The sequence below is a fragment of the Ostrea edulis genome, chromosome 10, assembly GCF_947568905.1.
Source record: "Ostrea edulis chromosome 10, xbOstEdul1.1, whole genome shotgun sequence".
In the NCBI taxonomy this organism is placed as follows: Eukaryota; Metazoa; Mollusca; class Bivalvia; order Ostreida; family Ostreidae; genus Ostrea; species Ostrea edulis.
This window is the reverse complement of record NC_079173.1, coordinates 27,792,633-27,818,700: the sequence shown is the minus strand read 5'-3', so window position 1 is coordinate 27,818,700 and position 26,068 is coordinate 27,792,633. Positions and strand designations below refer to the sequence as shown.

The 26,068-nt window shown below is 36.5% G+C and overlaps 2 protein-coding genes across 4 annotated transcripts; both read left to right on the top strand.

Annotated features, from left to right (window-relative positions):
• The first annotated feature begins 9,888 nt into the window (after nucleotides 1-9,888).
• LOC125665659 (uncharacterized) lies at nucleotides 9,889-15,201 on the top strand. Of its 3 annotated transcripts, none has more exons than XM_056152367.1 (2): nucleotides 9,889-9,935; nucleotides 13,750-15,201. In XM_056152367.1, exons 1-2 carry the CDS (start codon nucleotides 9,933-9,935, stop codon nucleotides 15,124-15,126), a joined length of 1,380 nt encoding a protein of 459 aa, XP_056008342.1. In that variant the 5' UTR covers nucleotides 9,889-9,932; the 3' UTR covers nucleotides 15,127-15,201. The 3 variants fall into 3 exon arrangements, with proteins under 3 accessions (XP_056008342.1, XP_048754382.2, XP_048754383.2); XM_048898425.2 differs by having other exon boundaries at nucleotides 9,912-13,593; XM_048898426.2 differs by lacking the exon at nucleotides 9,889-9,935 and adding an exon at nucleotides 12,375-12,680.
• A 2,995-nt stretch (nucleotides 15,202-18,196) lies between these two features.
• Nucleotides 18,197-19,569, top strand: LOC125665666 (G-protein coupled receptor Mth2-like). Its single transcript, XM_048898429.2, has one exon. It carries the CDS (start codon nucleotides 18,207-18,209, stop codon nucleotides 19,188-19,190), a length of 984 nt encoding a protein of 327 aa, XP_048754386.2. The 5' UTR covers nucleotides 18,197-18,206; the 3' UTR covers nucleotides 19,191-19,569.
• The last annotated feature ends 6,499 nt before the right edge of the window (nucleotides 19,570-26,068 follow it).

Sequence of the window (26,068 nt, the reverse complement as noted above, 5' to 3'; positions counted from 1 at the left end):
TTAAAAAAAAAAATTCAGATGAATGTATCAGCCTAGAATTTTTCTGTTTTGGAATTGGAACATTTTTCCTCAAAATGGACATTGTAGTGAAACTGGGTGTCTGAATTACGATAGGGGCCAATTGCCAGTAGACCAGCTCCTTTTTACCGGAAGCGAGAACCCTGAATCTTTCTCTTAAGCCTGGGGTTGGAAGAGGGAGCGTGTCGACTCCCCAGAGAATTTTGTCAATATCTGGCGTTTATTGTGTGTTTTCCAATCTATATTCGTTATTGTGTAAGTGACCGGGTTTTTAGTGTTGTTTCTCGTCCAGAGGTTCACTTTATAATGAAGCATACTGAAATTAACAACAAAAGCGGAACTACAAAATGAATTTCGATTAAATTAGGAAAGTAAACGAGACTTACCTTGATAAAGGCGAAGTTTGATTCCACATATCGGCGCTGTAGGGTGAATTGTACTGCGCAGCCGCCAAATCATTGCTTCACCGCTAAAACATGTTTGTGCTAGGTACATAAGACTTTACACCTATACATTATGCCATTTACATTTTGCAAGCACTAATATGAATTACAGAAACCTCCCTGCGGGGTTGGAGGGAGTCGACGAATTTCTACATTGCCTTGTATTTACTCCAATAATTGGAATCAAACTTTTACCAATGTAAGTTTCGTTTAATTTCCTATTTTTAAAAAAAAAATTCACTTCTGGGATAATGTGAAGATTTTATGCATGATACAATAATTTTTTTTCAAATCGTAATGAGGTTCTTTATTCACAACTTCAGAACTACACATGAATACTTGTCATTATAGACAACCAGTTTATCATAATACATTCTAAAAATGTCAATATTTGACCAACTCACTTTACTCAAAAAGTCATCAACAGGAACCAAGTTTCTTTATGCTTTAGATATAGATGCAGATCCGCCAATATGAACCTTAGAAATGGCAGCCTCAAATCCTGCCGCTCACATCACTGTTCGAATTCAACGTACAATAGTGTCACTTGAAACTTCTTTATGAGGCCCATGAATCACATATTTCTAGAAATGTCAAAACTGTCAATAATTCAGATTCGAATATTTGATTACAGTATTCGAATATATTCGAACGTTCAGTAAAAATTGGTCATGTTCAAAATAAATATTAAGTCCTGATATATGCATCACCCTGTCCACACGTTTTGCACCGGTATGAAAGGATTGATTGATTGATTGATTGAATATTGTTTAACTCGAGAATATTTCACTCATATGGAGGCGTCACCACTGCCGGTAAAGGGTTGCAAAATTAAGGCCTATGCTCGGCGCTTATGGCCATTGAGCACGGAGGGATCTTTATCGTGCCACACCTGCTGTGACACGGGACCTCAGTTTTTGCGGTCTCATCCGAAGGACCGCCCCATTTAGCCGCCTCTTACGACAAGCAAGGGGTACTGAGGACATATTCTAACCCGGATCCTCACGGGATTGGTATGGAAGGTGAAGATGACGAACAGTGATCCAATTATGTGAAAGTTAAACCTCTAGAGTTTGTTTGTTTTTGTTTGTTTCGATGTTTTCTGCCACACTCAACAATTTTTCAGTTATATGGTGGTTCCCAGTTTTTATTGGTGGAAGAGAGAATCCAGATACAATGTACCTGGGAAGAGACCACCGACCTTCCGAAGGTAAACTGGGAAACTTTCTCACTTACCGGCGCGAGCGGGATTGGAACCCGCGCCGACAGAGGTGAGAGGCCCTGTGGTTTTGAGCGCAATGCTCTTATCACTCGGCCACGGAGGCCCCCTACTAGACTTTGTAAGTGAGACACTGTACAATATATATTCAAAACTTTATATTAAAATATTAGCTGTTAAAAATTCCACATAAAGCATAAAAGGGGAAGTTTGATTGAAGCTCCAATTGAAGAATCGGTCGTCTAACAAGCAGCAAGAAAGATAACTCCTACAAACGTATCCCCTGTCGATGAAGCGTTAATAATAGCGTTGGACACAGCGTATTCAAAGATTAAACAAATACAATTATAGGCCTTGATCATTTTCTCTTGTTAATTAGTTTTCCAATAATGGTTACAATTATTAGACTACAAATGACAAATACAACGAACACTGAACTGAATTTCCTCTTGAAAAACCGCCAAACATTTAACTTCCGAGGCATGACTGTTCTTATGAAACAGCGAACTCAATATGAAAAGGTTCAGTCTATTAAGAACGTAGTGGACAATACTCATGAAACAAGTCGGCGGATCCACATAATTAGCAAGTAATTATAAGAGACAATTCCGACACTTATATTTGGCGTGTACGATATTTGGCGGAAATCGTTTTTTCAACAAGTTAGCGTAGATTTGATTTAGCGCATTCCTGAATTACTTTAAACATCTAGATTTACGGATGGCATTTAGCGATGTACTTGATTTAGCGGAAGCTGCGTTCCGCCAAAAGGCGCTAAATAGAATACACAGCCAAATGTAATACATTTACAGTAATTGTTTCGAATGAACCGTAATCGCACCAATGCTTTCTTAGGCGATGCGCTGATTGATTGATCGAAAGGTCGCGCTGACGGAACCCTCTGTAAGACGTTGTTAGATATTTGAGAAGCGAGAACGGAATCAAAATAGTTAATTCTAATTAGATTGATTAGAATATTTGTTGACATCCCTACTTATTTCTTATCCTCGAATCCCGCTCGCGCCGGTAAGTGAGAAAGTTTACCAGTTTACTTTCAGAAGGTCGGTGGTCTCTTCCCAGGTACATTGTATCTTGATTCTCTCAACCCAGATACAATTACCTGGAAAGAAGAGACCACTGACCTTCTGAAAGTAAACTGGTAAACTTTCTCACTTACCGGCGCGAGCGGGATTCGAGAATAAGAAAAAAGTAGGGATGTCAACGAATATTCTAATCAATCTAATTAGAATAAAAACTGGGTGCCACCAGATAACTGAAAAAATTGTAGGGAAAAGAGTACCAATTCATTTCCCATAGACCTCAATACTAACCTTTGGCCCTCTCACTAATTAAGTATATTAATTCTAAACAAATGACCGCAAACATTTCAAAGTTCATTCCAAGTGCTGATAAAAAACGACAAAAATCATATAGGGTCCCGTGCCTTTTATAGGCCATATTTGTACTTGTTTTTTGTTGTTGTTGTTGTTTTTTTTTTTTTTTTACAACACATAACAATCTTCAGTAAATCACACCCTTTATGTTAAGCACACTCCTACCATGGTAATTTCCTCAGTCATTTTTCGATTTTGTGTGATAAATTTTCATCCTGACAATTAATTTGAACCTCTAAAATGTTTCCTTAAATTCCAAATAATTTCACTCTTGATATTAGTCAATCAAGCAACACCTAGACATTTATACCTCCCCTCAATCTTGGGTAAACTGCGTTCGGGTTGAGCATGCGGGGGTTTGGTACTCTCATTCCTGTATTGAGTGTGGCGGAACACATCAATCATTCATTGTTCTCATAGTCCAAGATAAATACTCGCATAAAATGAAATATACACGTAGGATAAGATCGCCAGACCATGTCGGACATGCTATTGTTGGGTCTACTAGATCAAAGAAATGAACTACGTTAAACAACACAAGTTTATTTTCACAATCTGATAAAATCAGATCCTATGATCCGCTCACGTGCATCGCTATACTAGTAGATTTATCAAAAATAACGAACGTTCAATACGACAGATTCAATGACAAAATGGTTCAACGTCGGAATATCGTAAATACACGTTTAAATATTAAACGCCCAAAACGACAGTTTCTAATACATATGGTGATAATATATCACCACGGATGCAAATATTGCAAAATTATTGATTACCGTCGACGCCAATATTGTGTTATAAGGATAATAGGGATAGCGCATAATATAATGATAAACACAGGGAATATACACACCTTTAGGGGTTTTCATAGAAAGATATACTTTTGATAAAGAGAAAAAAATTGTTCTATGACCTCCGCAGCACCGGCTGGGCCACAACAGATTAATTGATATTGAATAGGTTCAACTCTTACTAAACAATATGCGGTTTAGATTTTATAGAAAACAAATAATTTCTTTCATGAAACGACAAATTATGGTATCAAATCGCGAAGTTTTCACAACATGATAATTTTCGGGCACATCGTTTTCCTATTCGGCCTACAATCTACTTGTCAGCAGATGTACATATCATTTCTACTAAATGCAGGATCATTTGGGTCATAATATTCAACCTGCAACAGGAGATTCGGGGCATCTTCTTCATATGATGATATCAGGTCGTTTTCGGAAACACGCGTTGCCCCTGTACATTTTCGGAAAACCCAGCAATCTGGAGCACGAAACAAAATTACATATACAGCTTAATATATTTACATGACCCAAACCAGGTTATACTCGTATTAACTTGCCTCAGAATTAAAGTCATTCCTGATAATTTACTGCAGGAGACAAAGATACTAATGATACTAACCTTCGTTAATCAAACGAAAAATACAAGTCAACTGAGCCACGCAATGATTCACTTGGCAACAACGACGAAGCGTCTACATGTAGCTATAGAAGGTGACCATCTTAACTCGTTATCAATTTGTCTTAGTTCAACAGAGCCTAGCCTATTTATTAAATTATTGTATCGAAGGTGAAGTTTGTCATGACAGAAAATATGCGTAGACTATGCATGCAATGCGTATTTCGCTGCCCTTTAGAGATCGACTTTGAAGTCGCTCATCTTCGACAGATTGAGAAAATACGGGAAATTGCATTGTTTAGGCCTAGATCTACCCAAAGTAAGTCTTCAAATATCAGAAAATGCAATAATTTGCGGCTTTTAACTCTGTGAAAATTTCTACTACATGAAAACTTACCCTTGCATGCAAAGTTGTCACTAATAGTAAATCCAACACAAGAAAATATGTAAGCAAGTGACAAATCGTGATTCACATGTCAATGTGACTGACGTCATGTGGTAAAATGTGACGTATGATTTTTTTGTTTGCTTTGTTGAAAGGCGGATCAGCAATGAAACACACACCCACCTTTCGCCAATGAGAAATGTATTTGAAAATGAACAGGACAATTCTTACTTGGTAAATCATTAATTCGAATATAATACCTTTGTATTAATCTATTTTAAAATTATTCGATCATCATACAGAGAAAGATGAGTTACAACAGTGATTTGCGTACAAGTAGATGCTAAATGACAACGAGAAAAAGTATGTGTATCAAACCGAAGTATCTTATTGTACACGTTGACTTTCTATTCCATAGAAGGCTGAAAACAGTGCTGTGATGTAAATTTAGAGAAAGAAAAAAATAGTTCCGTCTTCTGGTTGTCAAGGGGGTATGTCCACATACCAAACCAGGTTATACAAAAAAACACACCTGCGTTCCTCAATTGGAATTTGACCAATCAGAGACAAAGATACAATAAGAATTAAATTATATATATATATATATATATATATATATATATATATATATATATATAAAAGCACAAAAACCCAACAACACCCTACTTTCTTAAAGTGTCGGATCTGAGAAGATACAAGGCCAGTAAAGAAATTTATAAAAGCACTGAAAAGGGCACGACACTGTCGTGGCCTTTTCAGTGCTTTTATATATATATATATATATATATATATATATATATATATATATATATTATGTTCTCTGTCCCTGTTTCACAACCCTATCCATCCTATTACAAATTTAACCAATAATTTTATTTTCTATGCAAAAAATTATAATTGTATGTTTTTGTTACTTGATGGGTAAATATCACATGATTAGTTTGTCCTTAAATTAAAATAGAAAGTATGTCTGTCCTGTTGCCAGAATGTCTTTCCTATTTTGAAATTTTTGAATGATGTTTTGACCAGAATTTAAAAAGAACCCAACTAAATCATACATGTCTTTTAGTAAGGAGTCCAATGCATTTAATCATTCCAACCAATATTTACTTTAAGATACAGAAACAATTTTAAAGTGCATTCTTCTTGTTACGAACTCCTGTTCTTTCTGTTACATATTATCATTATTATTATTTTATTCATTTGTAAAGCGCAAAATAACATATAGTTTATATGCTTTATTCTCGAATGATTCTAACTCCGTAAATGGTAAAAGTTCCAAATCACAACTGGATTTTGATGGAGATTCTAATAAGTCTGCATTCAATAATTGAAAATGATACTTATAATGTTTCTTGTTTCACACAAAGAAAAACAACACGTGTGATTGCTTGCACTACAAATCTATTAATGATACTTAAACAATACCCATGCTCTGGGTTGACAGCACTGAAGGATAATTGGCATACATGACCTTAACTATTATAAACAATGTCCATTTAATCGGAGTCTGTACGGAGTCAATGTTTCTCTTGTCAGAGTCAATTATCCAGACTGATAAATTGAAATACACTTAAAAGTTAAAAATAAACTTAACAAGCTACTTTGCAGTGCAAATCAAATGTTTTTGTGCATAGATTTTGCATTATTTTCAATGTAACAGGAAAGACTCATACATTTTGTACTCCTACTTCGGACTTTTTATCCTGTATTTACATTCAGAACCACATTTTGTTTGTAGCATGGTACAGTGAAAAGAACACTTAGACCAGGGGAAGTTTTGAAATATCATTTGGATCATGCATCATATTTCTATTCCTTTCATTTCTGTTTGTGTAACAGGAAACACACAAATATGTGGGACAACACTTTACAGATAATTTCAGAACAACACGTGTAAAATTATTAACACTTACATGGTTTTAAGAATTCATACATACATACATATAGTAAATGATGCATAAAAATAATGAAAGCTGCAGCATCAAATGCACTATAACACTTGAATCAGTCCATTTCATGACTTGGGACATCAAAATATCAATGTATTAAGGATAGTTGTAAGCCAATGTTACTGGCTGCGACATACTGCTTTTACTTGTAAACTTAAAACTCGTGGTACATTACTAATTCCATGTGAAAGGTTAGGAAATTTCGCTTTTCAAAATTGATTTTTGTGCTTGTGACACAAATTTTGACGGATTTTGATAATGACTCGTACATGTTTTGCACATCTCTACTATATATACCAAGTGGTTTGGCCCTGCCCTGGAGTCAACCTCTACTCCGGGGATCATGAAATGTACCATGTTGGTAGAGGCCTTCCTGCTTAATATCACTATACATTTAGTTTTTGTTAAAGATATGCAGTCGTAGAGAAAATTATCGAATATTTTGTCGCTTTTTGGTAGTTTTTGCCCCATTCTATAGCCCCAGAGGTGCAGGAGTCCTGGAATTAAACTTTATATCATCTTTGTCTCAGATCAGATGCTTCATATAAAATTTTAAAGGAATTGGAATAGATTATGCCAGACGATGGGCTAAATATGAAAAAGAAATATATCAATATCTAGACACATCAAAAGAAAAGCACATACCATCTATCCTTCTGTGTTTAGTAAACCAGAAGAGATAAAAGAATCAGATAGGCATACTGATTTTGACTGCGAATGGCTCCGTTTGCCTGATCGGGATGTGAGGTTCACGGCGGGTGTGGTCGGTCGACAGGGGATGCTTACTCCTCCTGGGCACCTGATTCCACCTCTGGAGTGTCCAGGAATCCATGTTTGCTCAACTATCTATTTTGTATTGGTTGTGGGAGTTTTGAGATTGATCACTGTTCGTTATCTTCACCTTTCATAGGTTACATGAGGAATATGTTTTGGTTCCAGCTGGCAGAGTTTGTAACACCTTTGTGAGGCTCATTATTACAAGTGTACTTGTATTGTGAACGAACTTGGAATTAATTCCACTTTTGGTAATAGTACTTATACTCCAACTGCACTTGAAAAGATGAAATTCTTCAAAAGCATGCTTCAGTTTTAGACACATTTGATATCCCAGTCAACGGGTCGGATGAATATGAGTTATCGTACCTATACTGGATTCCTAGTTTCATAAAAACCAATAAAAACAAAGAAGCAGCGCTGTTCTACCAAACCCTATAATTGCTCCTCACGAAAATATTAACAGCTGTGAAAGAGAAACTTCAAACGTACTGTGCCACTACATATGCCAGAAGTGGTGCCAATCAAATGTGTTTTTTAAAAATTCAAAAGAAGTTTTTCTCAAATCAACAACATCGAAACATTTGACTTTTCAACACTTTACACGACCATTCCTCGAAATAAATTGAAGACTAGACTTTTTTTTTTTTTTTTTTTTTTTACATCATAGTCAGTTGCTTCTTCAACAAAAATGGAAAACGAAATATTCATAGGTAGTGATCAGTCATCCGAAAATACTTTGTTAAACACCACTCTGATTCCATGCACAAGTACTCTGAAGGTGAAATTATAAATATGCTGGATTTACTTACTCTTCGTAGTCTTTGGTGATGACGTCTTCCAACAGTCTGTTGTAATTCCTATGAATTGTGCTCCTTTGTTAGGTGACCTGTTTTTATTTCTCATTTACTCAATAACTTCTACATGAGAAAACAAAATATCTTTCTATGGTCTTCGATTCGACATTTAGATATATAGACGACGTATTATCTATTAACAATAATAATTTTCATTCATATGTCGATTCGATACATCCATGTGAACTCGAAATATAAGAAAGTCGTCCACTTTTGCTTCATACGTGAATATTTTATTGAAAATAGATATCAACAGCAAACTACATGTACCAACTCAACTTATGAGCTAAAGACATATAGTGTAAGTAGTGATTGTCTCTTTTGCACACACCACATGTCAATTGCATTATATTTCCCGTGTTGATTGGATAGGCGGATCAAATGTCGAAAGTCGTTTAACAAGATGTTAAGATGTTTTGACAGCTGTTTGTACACCTCATGACAACGTAGGAATTTTCATTTATCCTGTTGTTTTTTTTTAAATCCTGTTAAGGATATAATTTCTAATGCCAATAGTTTTTGCTTCGTCCCCAAACACGGTCACGCCTAAGACATATTACGTGTATTTGTAACGAACCACACAATTAAACAAATTATTTTAATCACTAATTGGGTTCACTAAGCAGTCGACACCGCAATTTAAGAAATGTAATGAAAAAGCCAAAATTTCCGTGGGGATCTGGGTTAGAACAGGTCCTCAGTACCCCTTGCTTGTCGTAAGAGGCGACTATATGGGGTGGTTCTTCAGATGAGACAGCTAAAACCGAGGCCCCGTTTCACAGCAGGTGTGGCACGATAAAGATCCCACCCTGCTCAAAGGCTAAGTGCCGACCATAGGCCTCAATTTTACAGCCCTTCACCAGCAATGGTAACGTATCCATATGAGTGAAATATTCTCAGGAGGGACGTTAAACAATATTCAATTAATCTATCAATCCGGTAATTGACCCAAGATCCGGAATATCAGTAAATCGTTTTCCTCGGTCCTACATGTGTATTTGTTAGAATTACGATTGGCTAATGATTGGAGACATTTTAATCCACCTTTTTACGTAAAATATTACACGTAATTATAAATTGTAAGATTTTATGCCCATTCGGTATTTCAAAGTTTGGATGAAGTGAAAATGATGAACATAAAGTTTCAGTGAAAATAAGAATATATGTACATTACAGTATATTGTCAAAAGCGATAAGATTTGTACTGAAAGTCTTTGTGGTGACCTGAAAGGCTTTCCTCTTGTAAACCAATCCGATTCAGATGATAAAGATTAATAAGACTTCCTCTTCTAGATTTCCCTGTGAATGCCAATATGTCACTGACCTTTATTGTCAACAAGGCTGTGCACTTCACTTATCGTGACCTTATTTTTATCTACAGTATAAAACTATGTCGGCTATTTCCTTAATCTAACTGATAAGAAAAAACTATATAGATTACAGTCTTCACCGACTTTCCATATCACCGGAAAACTCTATAATGGTAAGAACACAGTGTTGTCAGACCACTCAATGTTTTATCCCACAATTACCCTTCCTATCTAAAAGTTGACCTAACAATGACAACACAAGGACTATATTGATTGTTAGATTTGTTAGAAGTTTGGCGTCCATCGAAAATCATTGAGACATCACTAGCTTTATGTGATGATAAGCTTCGATCTCGGGTCCATATACATAATTTTTTTTATCATACTGACGCGTACTGTGACTGTGACGCCTATGCGCCCGAGGGTGATAACCCTACTCAGACCTGATAATATGTTATGTCTCCCTGCTAAACATTCCATACTTTTTATTACGCGGGTACGTTAAGGCAGGTTATGAAAATTTTTACTGGGAAACAATGTGACGTCATAATTGAAATAAGTATATCACTAAGTATATATTAAATTCCGATTTTATTTTTTTATTTAAGTTTTATTTATGCATAAAATAAACCATGCAGCTACTAAGATCCAACAAAATTCGAAATGCTATACTGCTGTTGTGTAATTTCTGTCTGATCGATATGAAAGTAAACTGATGACGTCATGACTATGCATCGAGTGACGTTGACACATGCAAGGAATTTGTTTATATGTGCCATGCAAATATCGAAAAAATGTAGAGTATTTGAAATATATGACATGGGATATATGGAATATATATGTGAAACGCTGAGAATTTATTGATATTAAGAAGGTATGTTGATATCATTCATTGACAACTTTGTTTAACGGAGAAAACATTTCATTTAGCATGTCGATCCGATTTTCCTCTGTCACAGACTGAAATAAAACTGCAAAAGTAGCACATTAGCCCGCATACTTTTAGAGACTTTTTATACACCGTTTGAAAGGTCATAAACTAATGTACACGGCAATTACTGATAGAATCCTCTGTTAAGAAAACTTTTAAAGAAAACTACATAGCATCATGCAAAATGTAAAACATGAGCTAGATGGTATCGTGTTTAAATGTTCAATAATTATTTCTTACTGAAAGTGGTAGGATTCTATCAGTAATTCTGATATACTGTGGATATTTTACCGTCATTATCGCCAGTCAGACCAATATTTGAATCTTGGGATAATGTGTTACTTTTGCATTTTCTATTAAGGTGCCCCCATGGTCTATTTATAACAGTCATGCAATGACGTCATACGGAAGCGCATGTTTGTCATGTTGTTATGATACAAAATGTTCTCATGTAAACAACCAAAATAGTTTTTAAGAGTTAGTGGCACCCTCTCTCTATGTAAGACACATTTTAAAAACTATGCAGTTTACGTGCATAAATGAAACATGACCTGCCTTAACATACCCGCGTATCCTGAAGAATCTGAACGTTAAAAAAAATATCATACATTTATTGACTAATACCATGTATCTTTTCAATAGTTTTCGAGGGGTGAAATCAATGTTACCATCAACTACATAAATTAATTTGTTTTACACCAATGCCATACATTTATCATCTTCGCTAGCCAAAGGTGACGATACACGGCGTTCCTCTATCCTCTGAAAGTGGAATACCGTGTATCGCCACCCTTGGCTAGCGAAGATGTACATTTATTAGATATATTATATGTTAACGAAAGCAAAACATTGAGGTTTGAGGAAATTAAACGAGAGAAATCTTTCAATGTGACGTCACAGTGAATGACGCAAAAGCATAACGTCAAACGTAAACATTTCGTAATGTATTTCAAAAAAAGGACACATCAAATGAAATGCAAAATTGCATTAGAATGGAAATATTTTTCTTCCCGATTGTTATTTGTGACCGTTAAAGTTGACGCTGAAGTTTATGATTAACGATCCGGTATATCTTCAATTATTTTTTAATAGAACTTTCTCGCCATCATCTAGAAGTTATCTTCTAAAGAGAGACAACACAGTTGTCACCCTGCGCGTGAGGGAGATATCACGAATTATATCCCTCTACGTGACCAGCCCTCGATCAATGAAATTGAATAATATATTATTCTAAAAGATAATTATGCACGTTATAGCGCGAATAAAAGACATAATAATGCAGATTTCAAAGACGTAGTAACGCGGATTTAAAAGGCGTAATAATGTATAACAAAGGCGTCATAACGCGAAAGAAAGGTGCAATACTGCGAACAATGCAAATTAACGAGAATGAAAAGCGTATTAACGCGAACCAAAGGCATAATAACGTGACGTAAGAAAGCATTTGCTTTGTGTTAGTATGCCTTTTCACTTCGAGTTATTACGTTTTCTCTCTTTTTAATACGTGTGCCTTTGTTTTGCATTTTAACACCTTACAAAGTTTGTATTGCATTCATTCGGAAAACTTCGGTACATTCCGGTACTCTACGTCTAGCCTCGGATATATGACGGTAAGTGATATGTATACACGCCTAACATCTGTAATGCGTTCATCAATTTACTCTGGCAAAAAACCCCAAAAAACTGCCGCATTCAGATAGTAGTGATTAAAATATTTTTTATTGAAATTAAATTATCGAATTTTCCTTAAAAACTGCCCCCTATTTCCAGAAAAAAAAACCCACCCATAAATCTCAAAGAGAAATAGTTACAAACATTGAGAGTGTCATAAAAAATAGCGTAAAATAGACTGGTTTTTTTTCGCAGGAGTTGTCAGTAGTTCCAGTTGATCAGTGACGTTTTGTATGTTGTTATACGTCACTGTATACATGTATACGTTATATGGCGGAAAACATCATACATTCGAGGTTAGATGGATTCGACCGAGGTGATCGGAGTGGTTTTGCATTCGCACACTTTTGTTTTGCATTATTACGCCTTTGTTCTTAGTTTATTAAGTCTTTGCCTCGCGTTACTGTGCCTTTATTTTGCATATTTTTTATAACGCCTTTATTCGCATTATCCACTTTTTTGGCACTCTGTTTTTGGCTATGATAGCTTTAAAACTTCATTGTTATTTCGGATTTCAAACATATCGGTTAAGCATCACTGAAGAGACATTATTTGTCGAAAAGTGCATCTGGTGCATCAAAATTGGTACCGTATAAGTTTTACAATATTGCGTATTTAGAATTTGTTTGAAAGTGATCCTTCCTAATCGCCTTTTGAAATATAATGAACTCTTCTGATTAAAATTGACCCGATGTGTCGTCTGTCTCTCGTCTGTAAACTGTTCACATTTTCTAATTACATATATACCAAGAATCACTATATAGATAACGTTTAACAAACTTGACACAAACCATCACTCAAAGATTCAAGGTACACTGAATTGAAAATTCAAGGTTCGAGGTCATTTTTAAAATCTTTCCTAAATCCGTTTGATCAGAAATGATAGAATTTGTGTGATAATTTCCATATGAATTATAGATCAGTTTGCATAATTATCCATGTACAAGGCAAATGTTTAATCATCGAAACCATGTGCACCACAGTCAAGGTAGAAAAACAATGACGATGTAAAGTTTACATAGAAAAATTGTTATTCAAAGACCACAACTTCTCTCTTTCTTTATTGTACCAACCTATACCTTGACACGAGACATGTAATGCCTGGTGCTTGGGGAAGGAGCAATCACTACCTATGGAATTAAGCGTATTATTTTTAACCAGGCATCGTGATGGAGAACAGCACTCTGGATTTCCAGAATGCGAAGCGAGCGTCCAAGCCACTGCAACAGGTCAAAAGATGTATCTTACATATAAATAACTGCTCATAACTCACAAACATAAAGTGGGCCTTAATTAGAGTTCCAAAACTTGTAACAACTACAAGTCTGTAAGGACGAGGTTACTTAGAGGAGTGTTGTCGTCAGTAACCTTTTGTTTAATTATAGGGTACATGGAAAATGTTGTGTCTACTTGGTATCGTCTTTATTGCTGTGCCGTTGTCTGATGGTCAAGCACAGTATAGAAGTGCCCTGGTCGCAGCTAACACTGTTTCGGAGAATATCAACAAAGGGGCCTTTACCAGAGTAATTCAAGATGTGTCGAAGTCAATATCACCATTCATCAATATGTTTACATCTGTTGTCAAACTTATTTTTGGAATATCGGCTACGCCTACGGAATCTCCAGAGCTTCAGTTCCTGCGACATCTATCTGACACAATCAACAGAAGATTTGACCAAGTAAATACCGATTTTCTGGACGTTACTAGACTCATTCGATGGTCTGCTGTTCAGGTAGCTTACTCTAGTTTAGAAGCCAAAATCCACGTTGTATCGGAACACTTCACTCGATTATTCCAAGTGCCGAAGTCTGGATTTACAGATCAGAAAAACCTGTTCATCAATAGTTATGAAACTGATTACAGTGACAGTGGTTCTAAACTATTTGCAGGATTCATGTTCGACAATGGGGCATTTAGTCAGGGGATGGTAAAGCCTGCAATGCTTTACACCGAGAATGACAGAAAGAAGATGAGGATATTCATGCTTGGTATACTGAAGTTGATTCTGGTTGCTGCAAAAGTAGAGCTGGGGTACATGGCTATAAAGGGACAGGATGATATAATTCCATTTTACGCTCATTTGTGGAATGTGAGAATGGAACAGATTCAAAATAAAATGCAGGTCGTAGACCTCAAATTGGAAAACATTTACTATAACCAGTCATTAAAAGACATCGACAAATTTGTAATTGAGAATTCGAATCTTGACAGTAAAAATTATAGTCAGAGTCTCTACGATAAACTCTCAAAAAAGTATTTTTGGCGAGACTGGCTTGTTGTTGTGTCAACTTCTCCTGGGCATTCTCGTGTCTGTGAGGGAATTACAAAATCAGCCCATGGAAAGTATTTTGTAATCGACAGTGTCAAGAAAGACAGACCGTCTTTGAACAGCAATGCTATTCATCCTTTGTATGCGTCGTTAAATAAAACTTGTCAAAATACAGCGCACTATATACCATGTCAGACTGTTGATCTCTGCTCATATCCTTACTATAGTTGCATTAGCCATACCTGTTATGATTACCTCACTGGCTCTCGACCATGCCGAAGATTCCGACGTTGCGGAAGTTATGAAAATTCTAACAGTGCTGACAACATCTTCGGTTGGTTCAACAAAAATCTTATATCTTGCTCAACATTTTCGTCCGTGGGAGTTATTCCGACTGCTGGAACATTTTACGCAAGTCCTGGAAATGTATCCAACAGATTGTTTGTTGGTGATTTAGGGTATTGTGAATACAACGTGCATTTCTTTGGATAGCTGTTATATCCGGGATTGTCTGATTCTGGCAATGTTAGTAAATGTTCTTTGAATAAAAGTTAAACCATTTTGCAATGAGATTTTTCTTTTAATCATTTGTTCATTCAGATATATCCATGTGCACAAAGTATATAAATATATATATATATATATATATATATATATATATATATATATATATTGTAGACAAATTATTACTATTCCGAACAACTAGTACACAATCTTTAGATCTATATTTGAAGTACATGTATATTCATACTTTTCTTAATTTCATTTTCTTCGATTTAATCTACCGATGTAATAATATCAACAGTCCTGTGTTTTTATGATACACATATTGTACATACAGGCCTAGTTATACGATACTTTGAATCTCATATGTTATGTTTTTTTTAAAAAGTAGAGATTATAGGCCTGATTATTTTATACATAATAATGCATATATTCATTTTGTGTATTAAAAAAGCATTTTTACCAATAGAGGCCAATACAAAAATAGCGACATTTACTTGAAATTGGGAAATATGTTTTATACAAAGAAATAGGGAGAAAATTAATCCAGAGTATAATTGGGCTCCTTCTGACTTTCAATTTGGTCAAAACTTACCTCATTAAAATAAATAGAGGCCAATAAATTAGGTTTACTTAACAATTTTGAAGTAAAAATTATAATCTGTGGACCTGTGATGAAAATTTATGAATGATTAGGCTACTCTACTTGATTTGTTTTCATTGTTTGGGAATTTCAAAACAAATATTAAAAATTCATCTGCTTTTTTGCATTGAGAATGGGGCCTTATTTCAGCCCCCTACAGACCCTAAAAAAGTTCCTGCAGTGATCAATCTCATAACTTCTATAAGCAATACAAAATAGATAGTTGGACAAACACGAACCCCTGGATATACCAGAGGTGGGATCAGGTGTCTAGGATGAGTAAGCGCCCCCTGTCGACCGGATGTCACGAAATGATATGTAGACGTCAGATCTCGAGAACACGAATCTCTTGATCAAGCGTTCTTACATGAATATTAACAATATAAAAATAAAAAACGAATATTTTCATTTTGCGAGGTATGCTTCTCCAAAGATTTCGCGAAAATAAATTTGCGTAACATATAATTAGAAATGTATAGTATATTTTGTGATTATGTAACCTTTCCGGGTTTTTCAGCTCCGTATCACCCTCAACTGAAGGTGATATCATAACTCTCGATATATAACTACATAAACTTAAATTTCTGTGTGATTTTTTTTCATAAATCGACAGCTGAATTTCAAATACCCACCTTTTATGGGATAACGTATAAGCTCAAAGACCTTTAATATTGATACAATCTCCAAATGCTATAATGAGAAAGAATATGAAAGAATCATACAGATACTATTACAGTTCTATTCCCTTTTTTGAGTAGATGTTTTATCCTCGTGTTCATTCATGAAAGGAAATGCAAGTCGAATCATAACAATATCTTTGGTAACCCTATACTTAATAGGAGACAACACATGCTAATTTGGATATAATAAAACAACATTAATCTGGATGAAAGTGAATATCAGTTCAATCAATGAAACAGTTCGTTTCTTCTTTTACTTTTGTCCCGAAATGATACAGCACACAGATATGTCCTTGATTCAGAGGCGAAATGATATCATTGATTTTAGTAATAAAGATCATGAAGAATATTTGAAATATGGAATTCAATTTGGGTTTTATTGGACATTTGATAACTTATAACTTTGAACATATTGTTTGTTCTGCTACATTTAATCGATAGATAATCAGTCGGCCTTTGATCATATTCGACAAACAGGTTTTTATTATCCCTCTTTATTAATAAGCATTGGATCACATTACGATGGTTTTATATATAAACCCGCTTGGACTCCTTGAGGAAAGCTCTTAACTATATTCATCCTGTCGCAATTTCTTTTGTTCGTTTACAAATCTTGGAAAATGAACACAGCGCTCTTTATTACTGTTCTTACATTCTGCTCTGTCCAGTATGTGTTGTGTAAATTGGATCCGGGATATTTTCCCGCAATTTTTCAGACACCTGAAAGACTATATTGTCCGGAGAGATATCAGTGTCAGGGAAGATCCCACTCTACCAGGTTGGACAACTGTCAGTGTGATGCTGATTGCTTGATATACGGAGATTGTTGTCACGACTTCAGAAACAACCACACAGTGGAAAACACGACGATTCCAAGATTTACATGTGAGTTTAGAAATGATATTGACTTGGAAAATTTCATTTACATTGTGAATTCATGTCCATCTGGCACTGATTCATATCTTAAAGAGAAATGTGAAACCAAGAGCGAAGTGTTCGACCATCCCTCCAGTGGTTCGAGTTCGGGATATTTGTATAAAAACATGTATTGCGCTTTATGTAATTTTGATGATTACGTCATGTGGAATCCAGGAATTCAATGTTTGTGGAAAGATTCACTTCCGGCGAATTTGTCCGTATCCTCCTTACAGAATGATACCGATTGTTACGTCACATACTCGCCTCCAGAAGAAAACCTGAAACAACGGACTTGTTTTCCAATCAGTTCTATTGTAACGGAATGTCAGAACCAAGCTTTGATGACGTTATGTAAATTTGGATATTACGTGCCTCTATTTGGACTGAAGATTGTCTTTCGAAACATCTACTGTGCGAAATGTCAAAGTTATCTAGAATCAACCCTGGAATGTACAATGAAGTCTACAAGGTTAATTCCTGCTTTATTAAAGAATCCCGATTACAAATATAGTTACAGAATTCTATTTGATTTAAATTTGAAAAAGGAGATGAGAGAGACGCAGTTCCAAGGTGCATTGGTGGAGTCATCTACGAATTCACTGTCTAATGTCTGTAGCACAGATCATCTGCTGGACCCACTCACAGGACAATGTTATAAGATACTGTGCAAACCTCCGATTGTTTATGAAAATGGTAAATGTTTATTGAAAGAGCGGTTTACTACCGACATAAACAACACATCGTCATGCCTTTCTCGAATTTTTCGCCAAAATGAGTTCGAATTAATCAATTCCACCACAATTTTTGTGTTCGCCCTCAACAGAACGATGCATGATTTTACGCTCTCGGAAAATGAAAGCGATGCATACGTTTGTATAAACGCAACGGAAACTGATCAAATGACTTACACAAGACTTGCGATCTATTTTTCAAAAGAAGAGAGTCTGCTGTCTTTCGTTGGTGGAATTTTGTCATTGACCTGTCTGCTAGTGTGTTTGACTGTTTACGTTTGTTTCCCTAAGCTGCACAATGTTCCTGGCAAAAACCTTATATGCTTGATGGCATCCTTGTTCGTTGCGCAATTGTTACATTTAATAGCGCCATTTATTTTCGAGATGAAAAACCAAACTTTATGCAAGGCTCTATCAGTTGTAACTCATTTTGCCTTCCTAGCTGCTTTCTTCTGGATGAATGTGATGTCTTTCGACGTATGTTTTACATTTTCAACGGGTTTTACTAATTCGGGTGAAAGGAATAGTTCTTCAAAACGTGTGCGATTTTATTCGCTCTATGCTTGGTTGGGTGCTGTTATCATAGTTGGGTCTGCAGCCTCAGTTGAATATACTTCAGATTCAAGTTTTAAACCTGGATATGGTGAGGGAGTCTGTTGGATTTCAAATAGCAGAGGTTTGCTTGTCTTCTTTTTGGTCCCCGTCGCAATTCTTTTGTGTTCAAATTTTGTTTTCTTCATTATGTCTGTCATAAGTATACACGTGTCATCCAAGAAAACTTCCCGGATTCTGAAGAGAAAGAACACTTGCAAATTACTAATTTACATAAAACTGTCGGTTGTGATGGGATTAACCTGGTGTTTTGGTTTCTTGGCAGCGGTAACCAATAATCAGGCGTTGTGGTATTTGTTCATTATCTTCAATACTTTACAAGGATTCTTCATAGCCACTTTCTTTGTATGTACGAAAAAGGTCCTCCAAGTCGTCCGAGATGGCGCTTGTTTTACTGGTAGAAAATCTTTAACTTCAAAGCTCGAGAGTGAGGAAAAGAAGAGTGCTTCTAGGAAAGTCGAAGCCTGATATAAGTGTAGAACATGAACTTTGTAGGAGTAGTCTGTACAGTTTCTGAGTTTTTTCTTTTCGCGATTATTTTTGTGCAGCTTCCTTCTTTTTTTTTACTTTGGATTTTACACCATTCCAATTTGTTATATTTTTATTTTCATCATCAACGTCCCTGGTCCCACATGTATCATGCTCCTTTGCCAAACGATAGGCCTTTTGAAGTGACAGTCACGGGTCTTTCGGATATGACCTTAAAAACAGAGGTCCCGTGTCGCGACGAGCGTTGGCACATTAAAGAACCCTCAATGCTGAGCGCTAAGCATGGGTCTAAATTTGTGATACTTCACTTATAGCTGGTGACGTCTCAAAATGAATAAGAAAATCTCAACGGGACGTAAATCTCAATCTCTCTCTCTCTCTCTCTCTCTCTCTCTCTCTCTCTCTCTCTCTCTCTCATAAAGTACTTGTAAGGGATGTGTTAACATCTGGAAATTTATTTCCAGATCATTTAAATTGAATTATAGCATTGCGTTCCATGTATATTTACATATTGATTAATTTAATGTCACAATCGAGAATATTTTACTCATATAGAGACGTGACGATTGCCGGTGAAGGACTGTATTTGGACTTATGCTCGGAGTTTACGACTTTTGAGCATTGAGGGATTCTTATAGTGCTACACCTACTGTGACGCGGGGCCTTGACTCTCTTATCCGACAAACCGCCCTATTTAAACACCTCTTACGACAAACAAGGGCTAATGAGAATTTATTCTAACATGGATCCCCACGCGACTATATTTAAATGTGTTGTTGGGGGGATCAACTGAAACCTTCAAGAATTTAACTCTAAATTGGTTGGGGGTGTCGGAGTTCTTTTCATCGATGCAATATTACATTTTCATTCTCATTTTATCACTGTCATAATAAAAAAGATAAAGGGTGGGGGTACTGGGGATAAGCGGCCGTTATGCCTATACACCGTGGATAAGCAAAATTCTTTTCAGTTTTGCTAAAACGTCACCGCACCGTATTCTAATTCACAATCGCATGCTACTTAATGTACCTTGATGTATTACTAATCTGAGAGAGACAGAATATTGATCCGCCTCTGAGAAAATAGACGATGATCTCCACATCCTTACTAGTCAGCTAAGAAAAGCTTGCTTTTGGACACACCCCGTTTTCAGAAACGCAATTTAGGACTATTTAAAGGTTGACATTACCTACTTAGTCGGACGAATTTACTCTAAAATATACGCCTTTTTGAAAAGCGGATCCCGGAAGTCGTCCAACTGTTAGTTTAGTTTCGTATCCGGGAAGCAGTTGTTGTAGCGAATGCAATGCCCTCTGGTGATGACACAAAATGACGAATACAATTGCAGTGACATTGGGTGTCTAAATTACGATAGGGGTGGATTGCCAGGGTGTCACTCCCTTTTTACCATAAGCAGAAACCCTGAATCGCTCTCTTAGGTCGGGGATTTGAAGGGACAAGTGAATTTTGTCAGTATTTGTTGTTTACCTTGTGTTTTTAATATATAGTCGTTATTCTTTGATAATTGATCGGGCGTTTAGTGTTGTTCTTCGGTCAGAGGATCACTTTATTGGCGTCGCCGGTAAGGATTGTTTTTCGAATCATAGCAGGGCCCCTAAGCCACACGGGGGGAGCCATTTTGAAATGAAGCAATTTCTTGGTTTATTTTGTTAGTTTCAACAGTAATGAGGTGGTACCTTGGGGAAACATTTCTTATATCAGCCCTACGAATAGTGACAAAGAAGAACATACTAGTAGTGGTATATATGACCAATCTCAGACCCCCAGCAAGTGCCTATCCGCACATGCGGAAGTTCTTCCCTATGACACTAGTACATATCTCAGGATCGGTCAGATTTTGATGCATCACAGTTGAAAGGGTTCTAGGCAAGTGATGTGCCCGAAGGGTATATGAGGAATGCAGGAAAGGGGGATGTGTTTTGGTCGCTCACCATTCAGACAGGTCAGGTCAAGGTCGAGATATCCACTGGTTAGGCATGGCAATACAGAAGTATGTAGGGCTGATGATAAGGACAATTTCGAGATATTTAGCCAGTATGTGTTGGTTGGATCGTCTCCAAGAGCCGGGACCAGTGCTACGTAAGCCCTTCGGGAGCTCCAGTACAGGGTCAGAAAATGACAGTGGAGTTTTGTTGTCGACAGTTGTAGGTGTTCAGAGAACCACTGACTGGCACAAACACGGGTGCTACCAGGTCAGAGGGTACTGAGGCAGGTGTTAGTCACCATGATGGTTTGTTGGATGTCACCTCGGATAGTGTCGGTTGCCATAGCGATATGACTTCTCGGGGTAACTGTGGATATTCTCTGGGTTTTGAGGTTGACATAACTGTTGAGGCATACTGTCCTTCCACAGTGTCTTAAGGTCGGGATGACCAGTTCTTGGATGCAGAGGTTGAATCTGTGGTGAAAATGCTTTCTAGTGTAGTGTAAGGTAGTTTGGGTTGTTCCAGGCCTGGATCTATGTATGCACTATTGTTTTTTGGGTTGAGGTCTGTGTAGATTTCCCATGTGAGAGTAAAAGTATGCAGGGCTCAATGGTAGTGCTAGAGATTGTTGCCAAGGAGCACAGTCTAATCATTACAGATGCACCAGCCCTGGTTGAAGCACTAGCAAATCAGTTCTTTGGGAGTCTGTCCCCATGGTACCTGACGAATGCACCACCGTGTGCTTGTCCGATAGTTGTTGTGTTGTGTCTTGGTCTACTGGGAATGACCATACGCGGGGGTTGTGTCTCCATCTGGTTTGGGCAGGGTCGCTGATGGGTGGTGGAATGGGAGTGTTCTCTCTCAAACTGTGAGGCTTTCTCCTGATAAACTTCAAAATAATAAACCAGATGGGTTTGTTGCTGTTGACTTCGAGAGTTTCCATGTTGTAGGGTGATTGCTGTGTAGCTTAGGGTCCCGAGCTACGGGGAACAATAGGCTGGTCTGCATTAACCACGCCGTTGTTGGGCGGGGACTTTTCCTTGAAGTGTTCCATCTGCTGACCTGGAAGTTGTGATGTCGTCTGTTGTGGTGTCCCGTATCCTCATTATATCTACGGTGGTATCTGTTTTGTGAGGTGTTCGTGTGACGAAGTTCGTGACCATATGTGACTCTGTGATGTGACTTTCCTGTTCCTGGATTTCGTGTGATGTGGTGTGTGACCGTGACATTCTGTGTTGTGAACTTCTTTTTAGACTGTTAAAGTGTTATGATGGTATTTACTAAAGTTATATTATATACTATTATATTGTAAATCATTGATGAATCATTGGGGAAATTCCTTTGTTTATTTGTACGATTTTATGTCTCGTTTAAATTCAGCATTTCGCAATTTCTATGATCGTTATAACGATCTAATTTGCCATTACAACCTATCATTGCGTCAAATGCTGTCGGACGTGTTTCATACCGATTATTAGGTAGGTCTTGGTTTACTAACTTTCACTACCGATAACTTCGTTTAACTGATCAAAATATTGGGAACATAGTGGGGGTGACCGGTCGACAGGAGATGTTTACTCCTCCTAGACACCTGATCCTACCTCTGGAAAATCCAGGGCTCCGTGTTTGCCAAACTCTCTACTTTGTATTGCTTGTGGAAGTTATAAGATACATCACTGTTTGTTATCTTTGCCTTTTATGTATCTATTGTAAGCTACAGTGCTGTAGAATAAACTTGGGACATGCCTTCTCAAAATTGGGGATGTAGTGATTGGGGAGGGATGTTAAGATTTCTAATTGGACTCGAAGTTCTATGATATTGCATGTGCTACGTTGTCTCTCTAACAACGAGCGGGCGTGTTTCGTAGAGCGCAGCACTGTGGTTATTGTATACGTGTAGAAATCGAAGTTGTTCTGTTTATCAGTTAATATATATGTGTTTGTAAGAAAAGTGTTTTTTAGGTGTTTTCTTTATAGAAAATCAGGTAGAGGAAATTAATTCTGTGTGACCGTATTTTGAGGTAGTAAAAGCTAGAAAATTTATGCATATTTCCATTTTAGTGTTAATTTGATCTGTGTATTGCTTTAATGTGCTGATCAAAGAGGAGTACGGAGGGAATCGCATTTTGATCATCGCCTTTCATCACTAAGTTTTTTATCAGATAAATCAACCAGCGAAGGGTCTTCCAATTTTGGATTGGAATATTCTTCCTCCAAATGGGGGGAATATAGTGAAATTGGTTGTCTAAATTACGTTAATGACCGATTGTCCGGGTTCCGTCCCCTTTTTAACGGAAGCAGGAATCCCGAATCTATTTCTTCGCTCTGGAATTTGAAGAGGCAAGGCCGCGTGTCGACTGACCAGAGAATTGTGTCAGTATCTGACGTTTATTGTGTGTTTTCCAATATATTTCGCTATTCTTTACGTGATCGGGTTTTTAGTGTTGTTTTTCGGTCAGCGGACAACTTTACAATGAATGGATGAACAAGGAAAGCGGAACCACAAGTGAATCTTGATGATATTAAATACAAATTCAAAATGTAAAGAATGCAATATGTCGTCATGAAATTAAGGATTTCATATTTAATATAAACATGATGTAAGAATTAAGAAAAAAATTAGATATGATATATGTGACATGGAATTAAAGACATCATGTAGTAAAATAAAATTTAGAATTAAGAATGGAATTTGAAATGACATATAGTAAAATCAAAGGTAAAAATTAAGAATGCAACCCCATTAAGTGGCTGTACTTGATATTCTAGAGATTGTACAATTGATGTTTGACCTTGAAATTGGTGCCAAATAATCACGTTTTCCAGTGTTGAATTAATTTAAAGCAATACAAGCTGTAACTAACGGTGAATAAATTGAATGATAAAAGAACAATTATTTGTGATTGAATATATTATATAATTTCATATCATCAAAGTAAATTTGAATTAATAAACCCATCAAATCAGACGAAAATGTCGATTTATGAATCATTGTCATACTCTTAGTCATGTCTGCTCGTAATATCCGATGTGCATTCACCTCGGAGGTCACCAGGTCATAAAAATGCGAAGAAGAAGCACTGCGCACATGTCAGATTTGTAAACAATGCAATCTGCTAATTATGTAGGAAATTAAGTTTTAAAATTTCATTTCAGTGGCACATTTGCGTCACTTGATTACTTTCTTTACACTTAAAATATTTAGTCACCCACGACACGATATACTTTTTAAAACAGTCAAAACGTGTAGTTACTCGCGTCAGTTTCCACCTCGTTCTCAGAAACCCGATTACGCTCGGCTATCATTGTTCCCATGTCTGTGTATACGACACAATGGCGGTTTATATGAAATGTTCATTTTATGCATGCTCTCAAACAATATTGTCTTGTTTATTTCGCTGATTTTTTTCATGAGATCTTGAGTATTAGTTTATACCGAGAGGTTTTAATTGTTGCATAACTGGATATTTGAAAAATACCGTCAGCTACAGCTTGAATTGCTTTAATGTCTTGTTGTTCATACAGTTGACGCATGCAGTTTTTAATCGATTATACGCTACTTACTTTCTCATACTTGTTTAATGCTCTTCGTGTAGACGTTACACGGCTCAATTTTTCCTTAGCAGCATCAACTGTTGACAAGATCTGCCATTTTAATCAATTCACTGAATACCTGATATACTTAAAATCTCAACTACCTTAAAATTGATCAAAACACAACTCTTGTGATATTGCACATAGATAAGAGAATTGAACATTATTTGTTTGGCCTTCTTGATTTTTTGCTTTTGTTTAATTTATTTCATTTTGTTTTTACCCATTTTCCCCTTCTTTAGAGTTTTGGGTATTTCAGGTCTTTAGTGCATTTCTCATATAGCAGTTAGAATCAGGAGTTGATGTTTCGTAAAATAAGCGACCCAGACACGGCGAAAATAAAGAATTTTATTAAAGAATGAGGAGGCAAGTAACGTATATTTGATGAGGAATTTTAATTGATAGGTCTGAAATCTTCTAAAATCTTGTCTAAATTTCGCTGCTGTCATAGGTGAAAATCCCCCGGTGACCTGGACCGGTAAATATCCTAGTAAAAATAAACAGGTGAAATTGAGAGAACGATGACGTATATCTCTATTATGTTTAGAACCTGTGTCTTGAATTTTGGCATGGAACTAGTTAAAACATTAATATATGCCAGGAGACCGGTAAGTTACGCATATCGCACCTAGTTTCTGACTTTTTTCGGCATTTGAAGCGAATGGGTAGTTCTTTATCTGGGTCAGAGTTAGACCCCTTTCTATATTTATGGTATACCATAGTTCGGGCCCAAATGGGCTTAGCCCCTGTGAGCAGAATGTTAGCACATGTCCCTTCCAATTTCTATCCCCCATGCCCTTTCGGACTAAAGATATATTTGTTTTAATACTTTAATGCAAGTAGTTTAAAGTATATGTTATTTTCATAATAAAACAGAAAAAAAACCTCCTGAAAGCCTAGTACGATTTCAGATGTGGAACTTACATCTACATATCTATTTGCAATATTACAGGTAAATAAAAGTTGAATACTTTAATTCATGGCATTTTTGCACTTCCCAAACTAATTTATGAGTTCGTTTTATAAGTTCTTCTCATGATAAAATTTATTGAGATTCTCAATAATTATATACACAGTACATTAAAATTCGCAGCAACGGACATTACGATGAATGAACAACTCTGTTTACGTTGTACACCTATGCATTATTCATTGTGGTTTACATTTCGATTGGTAAACAGAACCACATGGGCGACACGTTTGATCTGCCATTATTACATTGACGTAGATCATTCCTAATCTGAAGTTTGGCTGATTTTCTTAAGCTACCCATGGAACCGTCCCTCTCAATCATCGAGTCATCACAGCCACAAGACA